The sequence below is a fragment of the Talpa europaea genome (assembly GCF_964194135.1).
Source record: "Talpa europaea genome assembly, chromosome: 2".
Taxonomy (NCBI): Eukaryota; Metazoa; Chordata; class Mammalia; order Eulipotyphla; family Talpidae; genus Talpa; species Talpa europaea.
Window position 1 is genome coordinate 64,017,991 of NC_140068.1, and position 21,219 is coordinate 64,039,209.

Consider the following 21,219-nt stretch of genomic DNA (forward strand, 5'->3'; position numbering starts at 1 on the left):
GAGGTACAAAGCAACATGCAAAGCAGCTACAAAAAACGAGGCTTGTAAGGACTATAATTCACTCTAACTCTCATTTCAGGGCAGGGTTCCAAACAAAATAATTTAAAAAAAAAAAGAAAAAAATCCTTCTACTTAACAAGCATGGTTACCATCAATTATTTTAATGACAAAAACACAGGTTTTCCCCAAAAACTACTTTGCTAAGAGACTAGCACCAAAAATTGTTTAAAAGTCTGTTCAGGGAAAGGAAGATATTTTCCCATAATACATTCTTTTTTAATCTGTGGCAGATTAAAGATTAAATCTTTGGCAGAAACAAACTTTTTAACAGCAGATTATCTATATATTCTTATGAGCTCATATGAGTTTCACAGAGAGAATTAACATTTTAGAAAATCTAGGACTGAATCCTATTAATATTCATCACTGTTTTGTAGACTATAGATGGTATCTGTGTGGTTCATTAAATTCCCTCTTTTACAAAAAGGGAAAACACAAAATGCCACCCCTACTTAGTTCACAGATGTGAACCAATTCAACAGGGTCATCAACTTTGTAAGCCAATGCAGGAAGAAGAGGCTGGGCACATTAAGAGAGGTCACATGTTACAACACACACACACATTAACTTTTTTATTCCAGGCTAAAAAAGAACTTCTCTAAGAGAAATATTTTAAGTCAGAGGGACAAAAAAGCAAATGAGAAAAGCATTTATATCTTGGCAGTGGTAATAGAAAATTATCTTCCAGAAGCTGTTCACATTTCCTGTCATTTTACAAATGAAGGAAGGAGCTATTCTGCCAAAACTGAAAAAATGTTTTAAAGGTATTTACTTCTCTATTGTAAACTAGGGTAAAGAGGCTGGTACAGAACGGTTTTGTCCAAGAGAACTGTAATGCCACCCATATGCACAATTTGAAGTTTTCTAAGTGGTTATATTTTTAAAAGGATATTAGTCTTAATATTCACTTTTACCCAAAATTTAAAAATGCAACCAACATAAAATATTAATAATTTACATTCTTTCTTTATAACCAGCTCTTCAAAACCTGGAATATATTTTATACTCACAGTACATCACAAATTCAACATGGCACATTTCAAATGCTCAATTTCTCTGTGGCTTGTGGGTACCACACTGGACAGTACTGTTCTGTACAGAGAGATTTCATTTCTCTAACATTAATGATGAAAGATATTTATATTAGAACTTTTTCCATGGAAAGTTTGGTTATAGTGAATTTTCTTTAGAACCAAAAATGATGCATATAGTAAGCGTGGAGTATTGTTTTATAAAAAGGTCTAACATTTATGCCATTCATTATACCAATGTTGCACTTAATATATGAGTGCAGGGTCCTTAGCCTGTTAGCAGGAGTCTCAGAAGATCTATATTCTATATTCTTCTTGTACTTAAAACTATGTGAAACGTGCTGCTGCCACTACACACTCTGGGTGTTGCCCACATGATGTTCATTCAGTCAGAGGATTAATCTCGAGTATAAATTTAATACTAGTGCCTATGACTAAAAGAAATATTTTTTAAAACATTCTTTGAAGTATAACATCATTTTAGCCTATAGTTATGTCTATTTATATGTTGACATATTGGGGAAATGTGCATATATAAACATATAGTCTACGTTGAGATTTCCTATTGGTGAAATTTAGTAGCAGAAAATCAAATCTCGACATTAATTTCCTACCATGTAACTGGAATCATGAGCTTTAAAATAACTTCAAAGAAGGAAGCTTCTAGAGCATAAAGAGATTTTGACAGTACTTTTTATCTTAACTGATATGCTAACAAGTTGCAAAAATTAGACACAATTAAAACATATGCATTTAACTTTATTTTCTCCAAATAGGATAAAGTTTCACAAGCTTTTAATATTTCTACAAATATTTCATATTTTTCTACTCTAAAGATGGTTTCTTTTGACCTTAATAGTTAAATAAGCATTAACTGGTGAAAGGATAAAGAACTTTTAAAAATTAGTTTAAAATACAAAAGTAAAAAAACATGAATTATTTCTAAGAAGAAATACGAATTCCCATGGTAAAACATGTTCAACTTATTAGCAATCAAATACATGTAAAGTAAAATTACAATGAAATATCCTTTTACACTCATTAGCTTGTTAAAAATTTGAGTCTGATGATCCCAAATGCTGGCAAGATCTAGAACACTAGAAATTTTAGTATACTGATGGAGATGTAAGTTGTCATCATTATTTTAGAAATCGGGCCTTATCTATTAAAGTTGTTAATGTGCTTCATTACATGACATAGCAATTTGATATCTGGTATACATCCATTCCTATTTAAGTCCACCAGAAGCCACATAAATGAATGCTCATAGTACTACTTGTAATGACTTAGTTTTGTAGAAATTCATCAATTGGACTAGGATGGCTAAAGCCCAGTCTACCACCTTGTCTTCAATTCAAATTAAGTCTTGCTAGCAGAATAAGGAGGGTGAAACACTAAAATAATCATGTGGCTAATACAACTTTTTCAAGCTGTTTTCACTACAATTACCAATCTCGTATTTTCCTCACATTAAAAACTTACGTAAATTCAATGCATAAAATGAAAAGGAAAATGCCATTAAAAAATAATGTTCATAGAGACATTTCCTTTTTTATGTCAAAGAAAGTAGTTTCAATATCCAGCAATAGGGGAAAATTGTGATATATTCAAACAATGAAATAATACTTAGCAGTGAAAATAAACTAGAATACTTGTTTCAAAATGGTAACTCAATTGCAATGAACATAAAATCAAAGTGACAAGAATACAGTTTAATTCCATTTATTATTTAAGGATACATACATACAGATAAAATGATAAAGGACAGAAAGGCTATGATGGACAGAGTTCAGGAGACAGACTCCCTTTATCAAACGGGGGAGCACACCAAGCCTTAGAGGGAGGCCACAAGCTGGTGGCAGGGATGCAAGGGCTTATTACGCTTTCTATTTTTATATGTGTGAGTGTGTGTATTACATGGTATGCATATATATTCTATTGCATGTATAAAATAATTTCAAAACTGGAATCGTTGTAAGAAGCAAAGAAAAAGATCGTGCACAATGTTTGAGAATTCAATGAACATCACCTGGAGCGCTATGAACTTACCTCCGCTCTCATTCACCCTCGGCAGTGAGTGCTGCCTTTGCTTCTCTGTGTCTCTCATCCTTGAGGGAGAAGACTTGCTCTATTTAGTCAGCACTCGTAACATTCTGGGGCTCAACACTTAGTGACTGAAAGGATGACCAAACTAACCTGACCTGCATTTTTAGAAGAACTAGAAAATTCCAAAAATCTGGGTTACAAGTGGGTGGTAATTTTGGTTAAGTTTCACAATTTAGCATGTTTCTGAAAACTTACAGCCTGTTCTCTTTTATCTCCTCACATGCCCTCTGTTTTGGTGTTTAAGATTTGTAATAGTTCTGTGATGAAATCAATCTCCAACTCTGCCTTCAGAAATGGTTTCCTCTGCTTTCAGAGAAGTTGTATCAACGGGGGCGTGTTAATAGGATCTGGGGCTACAGTGTTCTTGTTTTCTGCAGCCAATTATAGGAACAAGTGCACCCCCTGTGGCTTCAGTGTACTTTGGGATCACACAGTAATCCATCTGAACCAAGCATGGGAGGGGAGATTTAAAGCCAGGCTAGGGCCTGGTCACTGTCTGAGATGATTCTGTGGTCCCCTCCCAATACACACAAACTTAGATCCACATGTGCATTTCAATGGTCAAATGATCTTTCTGTATCTTTACAACTAATTTGCAGCTTTCATGTATGGAGTTCACAGGTGGGAACAGAAATGTAGCATTTCATCAGGAAAGTTTCAACCAAACACAGAACTAAAATTAGAAAAATTATAAGAAATGGCAGGGAACAGTCCATTTTCAGAATATGTTTTCTGGAATTTACTCCCCTTTAATGCTGAATATAAAATTTGAAATTTCACCAATGCCTTTAGAGACAAATACATACACACTGAAATGTAAAAACAGTAATTGTGTGGATTAAAGTGGACGCCGACACTTAAGAAGAGCTGTTAAATTTCCAGAAAAAAACAAAACCCTACATAGCAAAATCAAACAAACAAGGAAACAAAATAAACAAATAGAAAGAGGCTTTGGTACCTTTGAAAAACAGAAGACAAAAATAAGTTTAATTCATTAATAAATTCATATAATACAAAAACATATGTGGGGGGTGTTGACTTAAATCTATAAAACAGAAACCAGTCTAAAATATATTAGAGTATGAGGGGGAAAAAAAAATCTTCCTTTTTTCTTCTCTGATTTTAAAGGAACACTACAATTTGGGAAAAGAAGTATTTCCCCAACTACATTTTCTTCTGGTCTGCATACACCTACAAGGATGGCCCTCTGTATTTTACTTAATTTTAAAATGGCATGATTTGACTTTCAGCAGCATGTTTTCTGTGCCCCAATAAGCCTACTACAGGAAATGCAAATTCTGCCTTCAGATACCCTTGATATCACATCTCTGTCTGCAATTCCCATCCATTTCTTTCCTAGGTTTTAAAGACAGCAATTATCAAAATTTAAAGGCAGCTAGTTAAGGAAAGGAATAGGAAAAATCATTATATGTTTGAAATTCAGCTGGCAAAACAGTCCAAGTAAAGACACAATATTTTCTGGATATTGTGTGGTTTCAAGAGATAATACCGCAGTACTCTACAGAGCCTGGGCACTGTGATCAGTGCCACATGACATGTTTCTAGTTGACTGTTAACAAGTACAGTAGCAGCTGGGACTGGTCTCATTTCTTTGCTAATTAAAAACAAAACTGGTGGGTGGGGGTAGATGACATGCACTAATTCAACACTATTATCTATCTACTCTGTTTAGGAGGATCATACTGGGTCTACTAAGGTTAATTTAAAAGTTTTAAGACAAACCAGTCTGAGTAACTTTTATTGTCTAGCCAGAATCATGTTTATCCTATAAACCCAGAATTAAACTTACAAAGTCTCAACATGACCAAGCTGGTTCTTGGTACTCACTGGCGAGAATAGACTAAATGTAAATCAGATAATTGTAACACAAAAGTTTAAAATTGCTGTATCTTAAAAAAAAATAATTGAAAGTCTTCAACAAAATATCCAGTTCAAAAAAATTTTTTCCTGGATAGTCCCTGGGATTTATCATATGGAATTTGATATGGACCTTATTTTAATATCAAGTAAACAGTAAGATCCATGATATCACAAAAAGCTTTCCTTGGAGAGGAAACTGTTGCTCATGTTATCTGTTCCAAGAAACAAGAAATCTGTGTCATGCTTTTCTTCTGGTTGTAGTCCTGGGCTGCAAATCTCAGGCTGGGATTTCACTTTAGCATTCAACAAGTTCTTTAGAATAGCCCATGTTCAACAAGTTGGGGGCTAAAGGAGGTGAAGAGGAGAAGGGGAGTGGGGAAGAGAGAGGCGGTGGGAGACACATGTGACAGGCCTTAATTCCTCTGTTCTTTCAACTTCTTCCAGACTTCCTGTTCAAAACGTGTTCCAGCAACATGATGCTGAGAATAGCAGAAAATTTTAGGCAGCCCTCTGAGCACTGATCCTCTTCAAGAAATGTTCCCACATTGGACAACTAAAATAGGCAGGTCAAGGACGCAGAAAAGTGCCCCCGTCCTAATAAAGTGGATGTGTTCTGAGTTTCTTAGCATCCATGCCAAAAGGGACAGAGATTTTACATAGCAAGTACAATTTGGAGTTATTCCAACAGCCCTTTTCTTATATATGCTGATCTGAAAATTTATTGGTGCTCATATATGGAATGAGAACATGTATCTACATTATTCTGAGAACTCTGAGACTGTGCATTGGCCAGAAACACATGCTAGTAAAGTCAGAGGACCAATGAAAAGTAACACAGGAAAAAAATTAAAATTTTGCAACAATATTAATGTCTTTTAGTATGCCTCATCAAGGGTTCACAAAATATCAATATATCTGAATAAGATCTTCCCTTCTCAAAAAATATAATCCCTTCACAAAATAGAATAAGCAGCTGTTAGGGGAGCTGCATTTAAAAATATATGTGCACTCACATAAAATAAATTGCTTAGAGTTGAAAATGCCTTCAGATATGAGTCAGACAATTTTCCTATAAAGTTACTATCTGATTTAGTGCACCTCTTAAAATATATCTTTTAAGCAATCTCATGTATTTAGGTGAAACCTTTCCCTCGCAAAAGATAAAGAAGCATATATTTTCCAACATAGCAATTACTTTCATCCTTGTAACTTGTTCCGATCATACAATATTACAAGTGATCTTCGATACATTTGTAGGCGCTCGGAAGATTTATGGGGGTAAAAATTTCTATTATCAAAAGAAGATTAGAACATCTAATTGTTTCTGCAGGTATTATTGCAAAGCACTGGAACAGTGATGCTTGTGATTCTGCAGCAAAAATTTTCAGCCCTTTGTCAATCAGCATTACTTTTTGCCTTTTCTGATCACAAGATTCTAATAGCTTAACAGACTAATTTCAAGGTTGCAACCCAGGCAGCTTATAGAGAAACAGGTCCGAAAAAAACTGGCATCAACTACAACCACCGGCAGATACAACATTTTCGCTCTAATGGTGCCACCCACTTGTTTTAGTAATTAAGGAAGAAAACCCATAATAGATTATAGTGCCTCCAGGTGAGTGAGGCAATGACAAGCAAATCTGAAAAAAAGAAAAGACCCACCACAGTCCTGATTTGATTTAAAGCAATCATGCAATTCCGTTATACCCACACCTTCCAAAAACACCTTTTTCATGGCAAGCAAAGTTACTGATGATGCATGTGGCTTTTGTCACAGTGATGCATTAGGTAAGCAGGTGTGTGCTGAGTACCAAGGGGCGCTCCAAAGTCAATCTCCATCATCTTCTGCTTTTCGTCTTTAAGGTTCTGCCTATATATTTTTTTTTAAAAAAAAAGTCAGTTATTGTATTGTGTTGTTAAGAAAATTCACCCTGCCCATAATAATTTAAATGTCAGGAACACAGATATTGGAAATCACAATAAATCACCCCCACGTGTCTGATAAAAGCAAATCTCGGGTTTTAGAATCAGAGCCCAGATTTAAATCACACCTACCCAACCTGCCAAATATATGAAAGTGGGAAGAAATTCATTTTCAAAAACTGCTGAGACTCCTCCCAGAGGTACTGTTCCACTCACACCCAGGGGAGTGGGGTGTGGGGGATTAGCTCGTGCAAAGGGCCCTGTAGAGGGTGACCTGAGGTGAAGAACAGTACCGGCATAGCATACCTATCCTAATAGCTGCCCCAGTCTCCCAAGAGCCTTCACTGACCCCTCCCTTTAGGAAGGCTCCAGGATGCATCCACTACACAGACGCCTGGCACAGGGGGCCAGTACCCAGGGTTTACATTTTATATATTTAAATATCACTCTTCAATGGCAGAGATCTGAAAGGAGAAACTTCTATTCAGGTCTTGACTTGAATCTATTAAAATAGCAAAGTTCATGGTTTTCTAGCTGAAAATCATAAGTACAACAGTCTCCTTTTCTCAGGATTAGGTAGGTACCACGTGGGGCAAGGTAGGTACCACTATAGCCTCTGGCATCCATGGGACACTGTTACAGAAAACTCCCAGGGTTTCTGTAACTTTCAACTTCTCGAGGTAAGTGGGAGATTGGTATTTTTGATATCAGCAAACCACTAGAATTCTCATTTTTGTTTTTTTTTAAGATTTATTTTTTATTTATACAATAGCGGGGATACAGGCCAGAGGCTCAGGAGGGTGAGAGGACTCACCAGAGACAGAGTGGGGAGCAGAACACGCAGAAGGACCAAGAGCACTGCTGAGGGGAGCAGCGGGGGTGACAGGAGAGGTCTGCTGCGCCACTACTGGAATTCTTTTAATGATTCTGTACAGAACAAATACATCTGGGGCCAATGTGGCCTGCAGGCTACCAACTTTGACCTCCTCCCTTCATCTGTCTTGGCCACCTTTGAGACAGTCCTGCCAGTCGGAATCTATGCTGCACCCAGGCCTGTTGGGGCCATGAACATTCTCTTTGGGTTGTCTTTCTTCCCTCGCCCTACTGTGTAGCAATTATAGATGCTAATGGTGTCTTTATATAAGATCCCTAGCAGGCTTTCTATGTTTTTTTTTTTTACATGTGTAAATGTAGAGAAGAAAGGGGAACTTTCACCTTTTAGTATATTGCACTCATGAATGCTTTGTTGCATACTTAGGCCACAGATTGTGTAATAAATTGCTACCAAAGGAAAAGAATAAATGACTAGAAAGGAGGCAAACACTGAACTGCTCTTAAAGATAGTGTTACTTCTTATCTAGAAGATGAACTATGAGCTGTTATTAACCCATAAAATCCCGAACAGCCGGTGAGATGGAAATACTGCTCCATGGACTTTCCACTCCGGTTCCATGCGTTACTACCCGGAGGGACTAACGCAGCCACCTGAAAATGGTGGGCTGAAAGGGAGGGATGCCCAGAGCCTTATTGCTTTCAGAATGGGCGACTGAAATCAAGTAAACATGAATGGCATCAAGACCAACTTTAATACTTTGGCCAGTAAGTCATGTGAGAATACACATTTTACAATTCATAGACATCCTAGAGATTTCTGAAAGAAATCATTTTTTTAAAGAGTAAAAAAAAGCCAGCCTGCAAAGTCTCTTAAGACATCTATATCTTTGGGGAAAATGAGAACAAAGATGGCAAGTACAAAGTATTTTTTAAGGTTTTTGCATAGAACAATGATGTGCACTGTATTTATACATCCATGATGTTACTCCAACCCCAGTTTTTTCCAGTTCTGTGAAAAGAAATCCAAAGTGTTTAGTATCTTTGGATGAAACACAACATAAAAGTACTGTAATTTCCCTAACAAGTATTCCAGTGTTCTATCTTTATAAAAATAGCTTTAAATATTATATATGTGGGTTTGCCTCTGTTTAAAACCTGTGCATGGAAACCACCCACAACCATCTGTGGACTTGCTGATTTAAAAACAAAGCAAGACTTCATATCAGCTATGAACTGCAGGTGCTAGTATATAATTTATATTATTGCTAGTCTCTGCCTTCCTCCCACAGGTGTTCCAGAAATGGTACAAATCCTGGGTGGCCGCAAAAGACCTATTACTTATAGACATCAAAGTTCCCAGTAATGTACTTTCATTTCAATTCAGTGTTAAAAATAGACACTTTAGAAATCAGTCTCAATCTGAAATACAGTCAAAACATCAATTACTATGTACTATATAAAGAGTACAAAGAAATATACCAAAAATATTAATGTAGTTATCTCTGGGTGGTGGGATAATTTTTCTACATGAGCCTAGACTATAATAATTTTAAAAAGTATTTTTTAAAGGGGGAAATAAAATATTATCTTACCCCCTGCCAAAAAAAATTCTATTTCTTACTTTGAAGGTAAATCCATGTGCTTCACAAACTTGCATTAATATAATACAAGACCACTTCCAGGTCTATATTTAGAAATGTCTGAGTCTTTTGTGATCTCTAAAAGACATGTAACATAATGAAGTGGCTTTAAAAACAGTCTGATTTACTTTCTGTTCTAGGTTGACCATCTGTTACTGTGGACCACCTCTCCTCCAATGTAAATGAAATAAACATACAAAAGATCTTAGAAATATGGGTCTGAAGCTATCTCAAAAAATATAATGTAAATTTACACTTAAAAAGAAAACACCAGGGCCTCCCCAGTGGCACAGCAGGTTGAGCGCTGCGCTGCAGGGCTGTCTGCAGCCTCTGCAGTGCAGGTTGGATTCCCAGCCAGCCGGGGAGAGACCCACATGGCATGGCAGACCTCTCCTACCTCCCCTGCTGCTCCCCTCAGCAGTGTCTTTGGTGTGTCTGCATGTTCTGCTCCCCGCTCTGTCTCTGGTGAATTCTCTCACCCTCCCGTGCCTCTGACTGCACCCCAGTTCTTGTATAAATAAATAAATCTTTATAAAAAAATGAACAATGATGTAAAAAAAATTGTTTAAATTAATTTAAAAAAAAGAAAACACCAATTGCTTTTTCCTACCTTAAATCTTTGACAAATGGGGAATAAATTATAAATAGGCTAAATTACAAATAAAAATAAATTCTAATATACAGCCTCAACTGAAAATTTGAAAAAAAAAAAAGTGAGTTTTTTAATGTTTTTATATTGGGCAGTCTCTAATTATGCTTTTCTCTAATATCTTCAACCCAACCCCTAAGAACAATTCAAGAAAGATAAATTTAAAACAAGAAAAGATTTCCTTACCTTTGATGCCAACCGTGATTTCAGGCCTAAGAATGAAAAGACTGTATTGCTTTCTTTTGATTCAAAAAAACTGTCATAATCCTAGGAAAAAAAGGAAAAAGAATCAAAAAACAATTATCTAAAAATTTGATATTTTGAAATTCTTACGGAAATAAAAAATGAGCCATTGCACTGGTCAGGCCAGGGTTTGCTATGCTTGGGTCTAAAAATTCCTTTGAGGGCCTCTCCAGTGGCGCAGCGGTTGAGCGCTGGGTTGCGAAGCTGCCCGCAGCCTCTGCAGCACCGGTTCAATCCCCGGCTGCTCCCCAGCTATGGAGGAGGGTCCCGTATGGTGCACAGACCTCTCCTGACGCCCGCTGCTCCCCTCAGCAGTGTACTTCGGTCCTTCTGCCTGCTCTGTTCCCCACTCTGGCTCTGGTGAATTCTCTCACCCTCCCTCACGTCCGACTGTACCCAGTGCATGTATAAATAAATAAATAAATAAATAAATATTTAAAATATATATATATATATAAAAATAAAAATTCCTTTGAGTATGATGATGAATGTAGTAAGTTTTTAATCTGAACCAAAAAGTAAAATGAAAACAGAAATGAAACTGGAAAGCACTCTTTCCCTTATGTGCCAAACTAACATTTATTTGTGTGTAATCACTCTGACCTAAGATTCCACTTTAGTACTTAAATATGGAAGGCTGCCTCCCAATTTCACTCTTGATATTTTGTTATCAAGAGCTTTTAAAAAATCACTAGGTAAACAGAAAGCCATAAAGGTCTCCATGTGTCAATGGGAGTGCTTCTATTCTGCTTTTGAAGTTTTCTACATTCTTTGAGACTGTGACTTCAGAGAGAATAAAAAGATCAAATAAAAACTAGAGGAAATGACAGTCTCTATTACATTATCTTTGCCTTGGATACAGAATCCTTTTTCTCTTGCTATTGTCACAAGAGAAGTCATTAGGACATTCCAGGAAATATGTTCATCAACTATTTCTTTGTCAAAGCTTGCATATATAATATTGCATAGCTTCTAAGTTGATGTAAAACACTCTTAAACTTTGGTGGAAGTTTCTTTTAAAATGTTATCTTAATGTTAAATATCATAAGTAGACAATGATCAGAGTCAATTTTAAACATTTGATCTATTGCTTGGGGCCTTACAATTTAATTTAATCTCCACGACAGCCTCCAACCAAGTTGGAGAAAGACTGAGCAAAGAAACACATTGCATGAGCTTCACTGTCAGTACATGCTGAGAATGCTGAGTTTGGGCCCATGTCTCATTGACATGGAAACTGATACATTTTCCATTGAATGATGTTTCCTGCCTAAGAGGAAAGCAGGCATGGGGCACTCTGTGTGCCAGTCACTAACCTTACAAATTCACTCCTGATATGAGTTAATGGCATCACAAGTACTTTTGAAACCTGTCTAGGAATCTAAATGGAAGTCAGTGACTTAGAGAATGGAGATTTGCTTCCTGCAAAGCATGCCTCATTTGATTAAAATTCTGAATTATGTGATTTTGTGTAGAGATTCTGCAAGTTGAGTCCTTTTTGGATTTGAAGTCTCCTGGATTTTAATTCAGTCATCTTAGCCTCATGTTTGCAGCTGATACTTCTATATATCTCCATGTAGCTTCCTGTCACATAAGATCAGCTCCAACAGTCACCTCCAAAAAGGCCTTCCTTTACCATGCCAAGGACAGCTGAACATATCTGAAGAGGGAGGTTCAGCAAAGACCTCCTTGAAAAATGGCAGTTACCTGAAAGTTGAAGGGTGAACAGAACTAATCAAGTAAAGCACTGGGACAGGGTATGCAGGGGTGAGGAACAACACGGTGGAGGAAAGCTGGAGGTTTGACAAGGTCGGCATATGCCTTATGTTGTAGACAAGAAAAGAGCTTGAATTTTATAAGTATAAAAGGAAATCATGTAAGGATTTTCAACAAGGGAGCAGAACAATCTAATTTCCTTTAAGAAAATACCTAATTCAACTATGCAAAGAATGGCTTACAGAGAGGGGGAGAAGGAAGGTAAGCAAGGAGAAAAGTTAAGAGAGTACAGAGGTAGTTCGAGTAGGAGATGGTCGCAGCACAAAGCTGAGGAATGGCAGTGGATACAGAGAGAAGTGGATAAATTAGGGATATATTTTGGAAGTAGAATTGATCAAATTTGATTGTGGAATTGGTACAGGGCATTTGAGAGAAATAAGAATTAAAGCAGTCTGAGCTTTGTGACTTGATGGAAAAGGCTACAAAAAACAGGTATAAGAGTAAAGATGGAGCTCAGTTTCAACATGTTAAGTTTGAGAAACTATGAGACAGTAAAGTGAAGAAGATACCAACTGGGCGGCTGAAGAGTTTCCTAGCAACTCTAGGATGTTATAGGTTTTATAGAAATTTATGGAAAGTTTTACAATTTTTTATTTAAAAAAAACTATGTCACAAGTAATACAGGTCTATGTTTACATAAAATATCAGTTCAGTTCCATGAACTGATCATTTTGTTACAAATACTCTTTGTAATAATGATATTTCTAAATAGTTGAGTAATATTTCATTGATCTGGTTCAGGATATAACCCTGTTCTATACACACTGTCTCTACCTGACAATTACTTGCTTATATTCAATGTAGAATAAAAGCTAAATAGGAAGAGCTAAATTACAGACAGATTTATTACATCCTTTTAGATAGCTACTATATGAAAACCGGTATATTTGATTCTCTCTTTACCAAATTCTGCTACTACTCAATCTAGATTCTTTCCTCAGGATCTCATTCACAGCCATGGCCTTCATTAAATTCTTGTCTCTAGCTCTTGATCTCTCTGCTGAGATGTGTTCTAGTTGATTATAGCAACTGACTGTTTGTAGACTTTTAAACAAGAGTCTAAATCACAATTCATGATTTTCTTTCCACTCTACAAGATGGAATTCTTAGCCCTACCTAAGGGGCGCTATCAGTCAGAAGTCTACCCTACTACCACCCAGTCACTCTCAAGTAAGGACATATGAATCTTTTTAAAAATGTAACTTTGATCATATCACCTTTGCCTTAATTTTTTTAAGAGTTTTCATTGCTCTTAGTTAAAAGTCTTATATGGCAACAAAAGTAGGAAGGGGGAGGGGGGGAGAACAAGTTCCTATGTAATCCAGTTCTGACTTAGTCAAGGTTGGGGGAAAAGAAATCTTACATTTCCACCTGCACCAACTACCATCTGGTTCATTTCTGGGAAACTCACTGGTAAATACACGCAGTCACTGTAGATATGACTGACATATGTGAGTTCTATGACCTTGATCAAGTCATTTAACTTTCCTCAGATTGTTTCTTCCTTTCTGTATCAGATACTGACAAAGTCCCTTGAAGTAATGGAGCTGGGTCCAATGTAAAGTCCAGAATGGGTATTCCACTACTAGACACACTGGCTTGAAAAGTTTAACCCAGTTTTAACCCAGAAAAAGAGACCGGTAGGAGGGAAAAAAAAAAAAAAAAAAAAAGAGAATTAATAGCTTAGTCATCAAAATGCTGTCCCTATTCTTGAAATTTTGAGAGATCTTTATTTGTTTTCACTTGGTTAATAATCTTTGACAGTGTGAAATTTAGGAATGAAAAACTAATAGTGTAGGAAATAAAAAATGAGAAACAACATCTCATTCTAACTCTACATATGTAGTGTGAACTCTATTTTCAAAAGACTAAAGTACAGATCTGAAAAGAATTGGGCAAAAAAAGAGATCAAATGGCAAGTTACAATAATATTCAATGTGTATAATTCCAGATTCAGAATTTACATTAAAAACCTTAATCTTAAAGTAACAATGCCCCAAATCACAAAACTGGAAATAAGGTCAACTCTCAGAAGCAAGTGTCACATATATAAGCAAGACATCAAATATACATGTGCAGAGACAACAATATATAATATTACAAACAATCCTTTTATACACACTGAACTAAAACTATTCTGATAAATTTTAGTCACCAACAAATGTATTAGAAATTTCACATACTGTAAAGATTATTGTTACTTTATGATCTCTTAATTCAGTGCAACTTCACTATGGCTATAGAGCTTCTTACCTAAATGGGATCTTTGCAACGATTTAGAAATTATCACTTAAGGTAATTAATTCCCTCCAAAATGACAAATATGAAATTTTGTAATTGACTTTGAAAGCATAATTTGAGAGGAAATCAATTTTAAAAGTCAATGTTAGGACAATACCTTGACATGTACTAGATTACCAGTAATATCTGTCAAGTGGATGAGTGAGTTCTGTTTTCTAATTAATGACTGATAAGCCATGTTTTACATAATCTCATCTCTTGCCAGTAATATAATTAAGTAAATTCTATTTCTACTCTTTTACTTACTGGTTTTAAAGAATTACCTACACTTTTTTTTTTTCACTCTTTCTTTTTTTTTTATTTTTATAATAAATTTTATTGTTATATTCCCCATACAATTGCAGCCCCCCCATTCTGACCCCAATCCCTCCCCTCCCGCCCCCGCCCCCCTAAAAGTGTCTCTGGTTCATAGTTTTTTGTTGATTTTGATTTTCACTTTCTTATAGTTATTCATTTTCCTGGTCCCTTATTTAAGTTTTCTAGATTCCTGCTATGAGTGAGACCATCCGGTATTTTTCTTTTTCTTTTTGGCTTATTTCGCTGAGCATGATCCCTTCCAGCGCCATCCATGTTGCTGCAAATTGCATGTGTTTATCTTTTTTGAATGCTGAGTAATATTCCATGGTGTATATGTACCACATCTTCTTGATCCAGTCATCTATTTTTGGGCATTTGGGTTGTTTCCAAAGCTTAGCTATTGTAAACAGTGCTGCTATAAACATAGGGGTGCAGGTGTTCTTTGGAATTGATGTTTCTGTGTCCTTTGGGTAAATACCTAGGAGTGGAATTGCTGGATCATATGGAAGCTCTATGTTTAGTAGGTCCAGAAATCTCCACACAGCTTTCCACAGTGGTTGGACCAGTTTGCACTCCCACCAACAGTGCAGAAGAGTTCCTTTTTCTCCACACCCTCGCCAGCATTTGTTGTTGCTAGTTTTTTTAATATGTGCCATTCGCACTGGTGTAAGATGGTATCTCATGGTAGTTTTGATTTGCATTTCCCTGATGGCAAGTGATGTTGAACATTTTTTCATATGCCTGTTGGCCATTTGCATTTCCTCTTCACAGAATTTTCTTTTTAGCTCTTCTGCCCATTTTTTGACTGGATTCTTTTCTTTGTTGTTGTTGAGTCTCATCAGCTCTTTGCAGATTTTTGTGATCAGTCCTTTATCATTAGTGTTGGGTGCAAAAATGTTCTCCCAGTTGGTGGGGTTTCTCTTTGTTTTTGTTATTGTCTCTTTTGCTGTGCAGAAGCTCTTTAATTTGATGTAGTCCCAGCTGTTTATCTTTGCCTTCACTATCACTGCTTTGGGTGATGTGTCTGTAAAGATGTCTTTGATGTGCAGATCACGTAGTGTTTCGCCTATATTTCCTTCTATATATTTTATGGTTTCAGGTCTTATGTCTAGTTCTTTAATCCATTTTGAGTTGATTTTTGTGTATGGTGTGAGGTAGTGGTCAAGCTTCATTCTTTTGCATGTAGCGACCCAGTTTTCCCAGCACCATTTATTGAACAAACTTTCTTTGCTCCAATGCATAGTCTTTGCTCCTTTGTCAAAGATTAGTTGACCATAAATCTGTGGGTTTATTTCTGGATTTTCTATTCGATTCCATTGGTCTGTATGTCTGTTCTTGTTCCAATACCATGCAGTTTTGATGATTATGGCTTTGTAGTACAGTTTGAAGTCTGGGAGTGTGATGCCTCCATTCCCTTCTTTTTTTTTCAGGAGAGCTTTGGCTATTCGGGGTTTTTTGTGATTCCATATGAATTTCATCAATAATTGTTCTATTTCTTTGAAGAATGACACTGAAATTTTCATTGGAATAGCATTGAATCTGTATATTGCTTTTGGAAGGATGGCCATTTTAATAATGTTTATTCTTCCAATCCACAAGCAGGGGATGTCTCTCCATTTCTTTGTGTCTTCTTCTATTTCTTTTAACAGTGTTTTATAGTTTTCTTTGTATAGGTCCTTTACCTCTTTTGTTAGATTTATTCCCAAATATTTGATTTTTTTTTGTTTCAATAACAAAAGGGATGGTTTTTTTGATTTCTTCTTCTTCAGATTTATTGTTTGTGTATAGGAAGGCTACTGACTTTTGCATGTTGATTTTGTATCATGCCACTTTACTGAACTGATTGATGAGTTGAATTAGCTTTTCTGTGGAGTTTTTGGGGTTCTCTATGTATAATATCATATTGTCTGCAAATAGTGATAGTTTGACTTCTTCTTTTCCTATTTGGATTCCTTGGATGTCTTTCTCTTGTCTTATTGCCCTGGCTAGGACTTCCAGTATTATATTGAAAAGCAGTGGTGAGAGTGGACATCCTTGTCTTGTTCCAGATCTTAATGGAATTGCTTTCAGCTTTTCACCATTGAGAATGATACTGGCTGTTGGCTTGTCATAGATGGCCTTTATGATGTTGAGGTATGTTCCTTGTATCCCAAGAATTTCAAGGGCTTTTATCATGAATGGGTGTTGCACTTTGTCGAAAGCTTTCTCAGCATCTATTGATATTATCATATGGTTTTTATGTTTCTTTTTGTTGATGTGTTGGATAACGTTGATTGATTTTCGGATGTTAAACCATCCTTGTGCCCCTGGAATGAATCCTACTTGGTCGTGGTGAATTATCTTATGGATACATTGTTGGATTCTGATGGCTAAAATTTTATTGAGGATTTTTGCATCAGTGTTCATTAGGGAGAGTGGCCTGTAGTTTTCCTTTTTTGTGTTGTCCTTGTTCGGTTTTGGTATTAGTGTAATGTTGGCTTCATAGAACGTGTTTGGTATTGTCCCTTCCTTCTCAATTTTTTGGAAGAGTTTGTGAAGGATAGGCACTAATTCGTCTCTGAATGTTTGGTAGAATTCATTTGTAAATCCATCAGGTCCTGGGCTTTTGTTTTTGGGGAGGTTTTTGATTACCATTTCAATTTCGCTAATTGTAATTGGTCTGTTTAGGTGTTCTATTTCTTCTTTATCTAGCTTTGGGTGATTGTAGAGTTGTAGGAATTTGTCCATCTCCTCTAGATTGTTAAACTTGTTTCCATATAACTGTTCATAGTAGTTACTGATTATTCTTTTGATTTCTGCTGTGTCCGTTGTGATTTCTCCTCTTTCATTGATGATCCTGTTTATTTGTGCTTTCTCCCTTTTTTCCTTTGTGAGCCTGGCTAGGGGTTTGTCTATTTTATTGATTTTTTCAAAGAACCAGCTCTTGGTTTCATTGATCTTTTGGATTGTTTTTTTAGTTTCAATTTCATTTATTTCTGCTTTGGTTTTTATTATTTCTTTTCTTCTACTGGTTTTGGGGTTTTTTTGTTGTTCTTTTTCTAGATCTTTGAGCTTCGAGATTAGGTTGTTTCTTTGAGTTCTTTCTTGTTTCTTGATGTGAGCTTCTATTGCTATATATTTTCCTCTTATTACTGCTTTTGCTGCATCCCATACATTTAGGATATTGGTGTCTTCCTTGTCGTTCAATTCAAAAAATTTTTTAATTTCTTCTTTGATCTCCTCATTAGTCCAGTGGTCTTCCAGTAGTGTGGTTTTTAATCTCCATGAGGTAGGAAAGTTCCTTGCCTTCTTTTTATGGTTTATTTCTAGTTTGATGCCTTCATGGTCAGAAAAGATGGTTGATATGATTTCAATCTTGGTGTATCTGTTGATGTTTGTCTTGTGCCCCAGTATGTGATCGATCCTGGAGAATGATCCGTGTGCGCTTGAGGAAAATGTGTACTCCGTTTTTTTGGGGTTTAGTGTTCTATAGATGTCTGTTAAGCCCAATTGCTCTAGGTCCTTATTTAGAGCTTTGGTTTCTTTACTTATTTTTTGTCTTGTTGATCTATCCATTGTTGATAGTGGTGTGTTGAAGTCTCCCACTACGTATGTGTTTTCTCTGATGTCTGTTTTCAGAGAGGACAACAGTTGTCTGATATATTTTGGTGCTCCTTCGTTTGGTGAGTATATGTTAATGAGTGTTATTTCTTCTTGAAGTATTGTCCCCTTGATCATAATGTAGTGACCATTGGGGTCTCTTTTTATCTTTTTGAGTTTGAAATCTGTTTTATCTGATATAAGTACAGCTGTTCCTGCTTTCTTTTTTGGTCCATTTGCTTGTAGGATTGTTTTCCATCCTTTAACTTTGAGCCTATTTTTATCTTTTGTAGCTAAATGTGTTTCCTGGAGACAGCAAAAGGTTGGGTTTTGTTTCTTAATCCAGGCTGCAACTCTGTGTCTTTTTATTGAAGAGTTTAGTCCATTTACATTTAGAGTTAATATTGATATGTTAACATCTGTATTTGCCATTGTGTTTGTCTTTCCTTTGATTTTATTTATTTATTCTTTCAATAACTTTTTTTTTTTTGGCCTTCTTTCATTGTTATTCGTCCCTCTGAGGTTCTGGCTTTAGGACTCCTTGTAGTATTTTTTGGAGTGGGGGTTTAGTTGCAATGAAATTCCGGAGTTTCTGTTTGTCTGGGAAGGTCCATATTCTTTCTTCAAAGAGGAAGGAGAGCTTTGCGGGATAGAGTATTCTTGGTTGGCATCTGTTTTCTTGGAGTCTGTTGACTATGTCCCTCCACTCTCTCCTTGCCCGTAGTGTTTCTTCGGAGAAGTCTGATGTCAGCCTGATTGGCTTTCCTTTGAATGTTATCTGTTTCTTCCCTCTTGCCAGCTTCATTATTTTTTCCTTGTCCTGGATTCTAGGGAGCTTTACTATTATGTGTCTTGCTGTATTTTTTCTTTCGTCGTGGAAGTTTGGTGTTCTTCTTGCTTTTTGTATATCAATTTTCAGCTCCTTCTTCACATTTGGGAAGTTCTCTTCAATTATCTCTTTGAATATTTTCTCTGTTCCTACTTCTCTCTCCTCTCCTTCTGGTATTCCTATAACTCTTATATTTCCTTTCCTCATGGAGTCAGATAGTTCCCGAAGTCTTTCTTCATTCTTTTTCCTTCGTACTTCTCTTTCCTTTTCTGTTTTGGTTCTTTTTATTTCTGTGTCTTCAAGAGCACTTATTCGTTCTTCCATTTCATCAATTCTGCTTTCATTGCTTTTCCCAGAATTCTTTAGTTCTTCCACTAATTCTTTGATCTCCTGCATTTCTTTTACTTCCCTCTTTAGGGACTCAATTTCATTCTTCTGATCGTTGATTATTTTTCCCTTATCATTGTTTTCCTTTATGACTTCTGTCAGTTTTTTAATCACGGCAATTTTAAATTCTCTTTCTGGAAGGCTCAGAAGTTCTTCCAAGTTACTGTCGTTGCAATCTGGGGGCTGGTTTTCTTTTTGTGGTGTGCTTTTTCTCTGGAGAGTTGCTAGGTTGCGTGTGGTTCTTCTCCTCCCTACTGTCTGTTTTCTAATTTGCCGTATGCGTTGGGACACTGTGTTGTTGGGACTGGCCGGCATCTTGGGTGAGCTTCTCTGCTCCCCTCTGGTTCCTCCAGGAGTCATCTGTCAGTTTCAAGCAGTCTTTATTGGAGAAAGGTCCCTGTCCTAAAATGTCGATGTGGGGACACACTCCCCTGTGCGCCTGGTCTGCCCCGGCGGTAGGTTCCTGCTCCCCCTCTGGGCTTGGACTGCAGGCCAGAGGGGGTCTGTCGTGGGTGAACTTCCCCCGCTCACCTCTGGCTCCTGAGGAAGCCTTCTGCAGGTAGTCTTTACTGAAGAAATGTCCCTGTTCTAAAATGGTGATGTGGGACACACTCCCTGCGCGTACGGTGTCAGGCACACTCTTCTGCGTGCCTGGTCTGCCCTGGCTGTGGGTGCTCGCTCTCCCTGTGGGCTCAGACTACTTGTTCGGAAGGGGCCGGGTGTGGGCTAACTCCCCAGCTGGCCACTAGCTCCTTCAGGAGCCTGTGCTGGCTTCAAGTCGCTAGGTGGCGCCAGAGATCTCTCCTAGAGCCCTTGGGGAGCTGATTTTCCACCCCGTGGGACAGGGAGCAGAGCGGGGATGGTAGGGTACACCTCAACGGCTTTGGGGTGCTGTATCTGCCTTGTGCCCCACCGTCGTGGGGAACCCACACCCCTAATTTCGTGCCCCGGGTCTCAGTTCCAAAGCCCTCAGTTCCAGGACGCGGGCTGTAGCCCAGTTCAGTGGCGCGGGAATGGCGCCTTTTGCACTGCTCCCGTGCCTGGGCGCCTGGTTCCTGCTTACTCAGGGAGGGACCTTCACCTCAGTGAGGACCTCCGCACGTCTCCCCGCAAGCCTAGGTCGTCTCCCAAGCCTAGGTCGCAGGCGCGGGGACCTGGGCAGCCGCTATCCCGGTCTGCACTTGCTTTTCAAGCGCGCCGAGCGCGCCCTTTTCCGCACAAGCTTACCAGCAGCCCGGGCTGTGTGCGACTCTCCCGGGGTCTTTGTTCTTCTCTAATGGCGCCCGGAGCCGTTCGCTCACCGCCGTGGCGAATCCTGCAGGGTTCGCCTCAGCTCCCATTCACGGGGTGTGGTGGCTGCAATAGTTCCTTTCCACTCACAGTCCCGCTTGCTGCGTCGTTTGTTCTTGTTGGCCGTTTTGGTTTGTTGTTTCCCTCCTCTCTGCCGGTTGGAGAGTGCCGCCTCTGTGGGCGGGGGAGGGGAGCAGGGTTCTGCGCTTCCCTCCCTTCTAGTCCTCTTTTATGGCCACTTTCTTCTTCGGGTAGTTTGCTGGAGTCACCCGTTTATCTTCCGTGTCCCAGTTCTCACTGGGACCTGCCGCTTTTCCTCCCTATTAACTTTTTTTAATGGGAGATCTTACTCACAGTGTCTCCTCGCCGCCATGTTGCTCCGCCCCCCTCTAC

The 21,219-nt window shown here is 37.8% G+C and overlaps 1 protein-coding gene across 1 annotated transcript in view; it reads right to left on the bottom strand.

Annotated features, from left to right (window-relative positions):
* Window positions 1-5,491: 5,491 nt before the first annotated feature.
* The window catches only part of SH3BGRL2 (SH3 domain binding glutamate rich protein like 2), a gene marked incomplete at both ends in the record, with an annotated part of 67,430 nt that continues 51,702 nt past the window's right edge, over window positions 5,492-21,219 (bottom strand). The window contains 2 exons of the mRNA XM_084258622.1: window positions 5,492-5,557; window positions 10,311-10,391. Of these exons, the coding sequence (XP_084114748.1) occupies window positions 5,492-5,557; window positions 10,311-10,391 (147 nt within the window). The remainder of the gene's footprint in view (window positions 5,558-10,310; window positions 10,392-21,219) is intronic.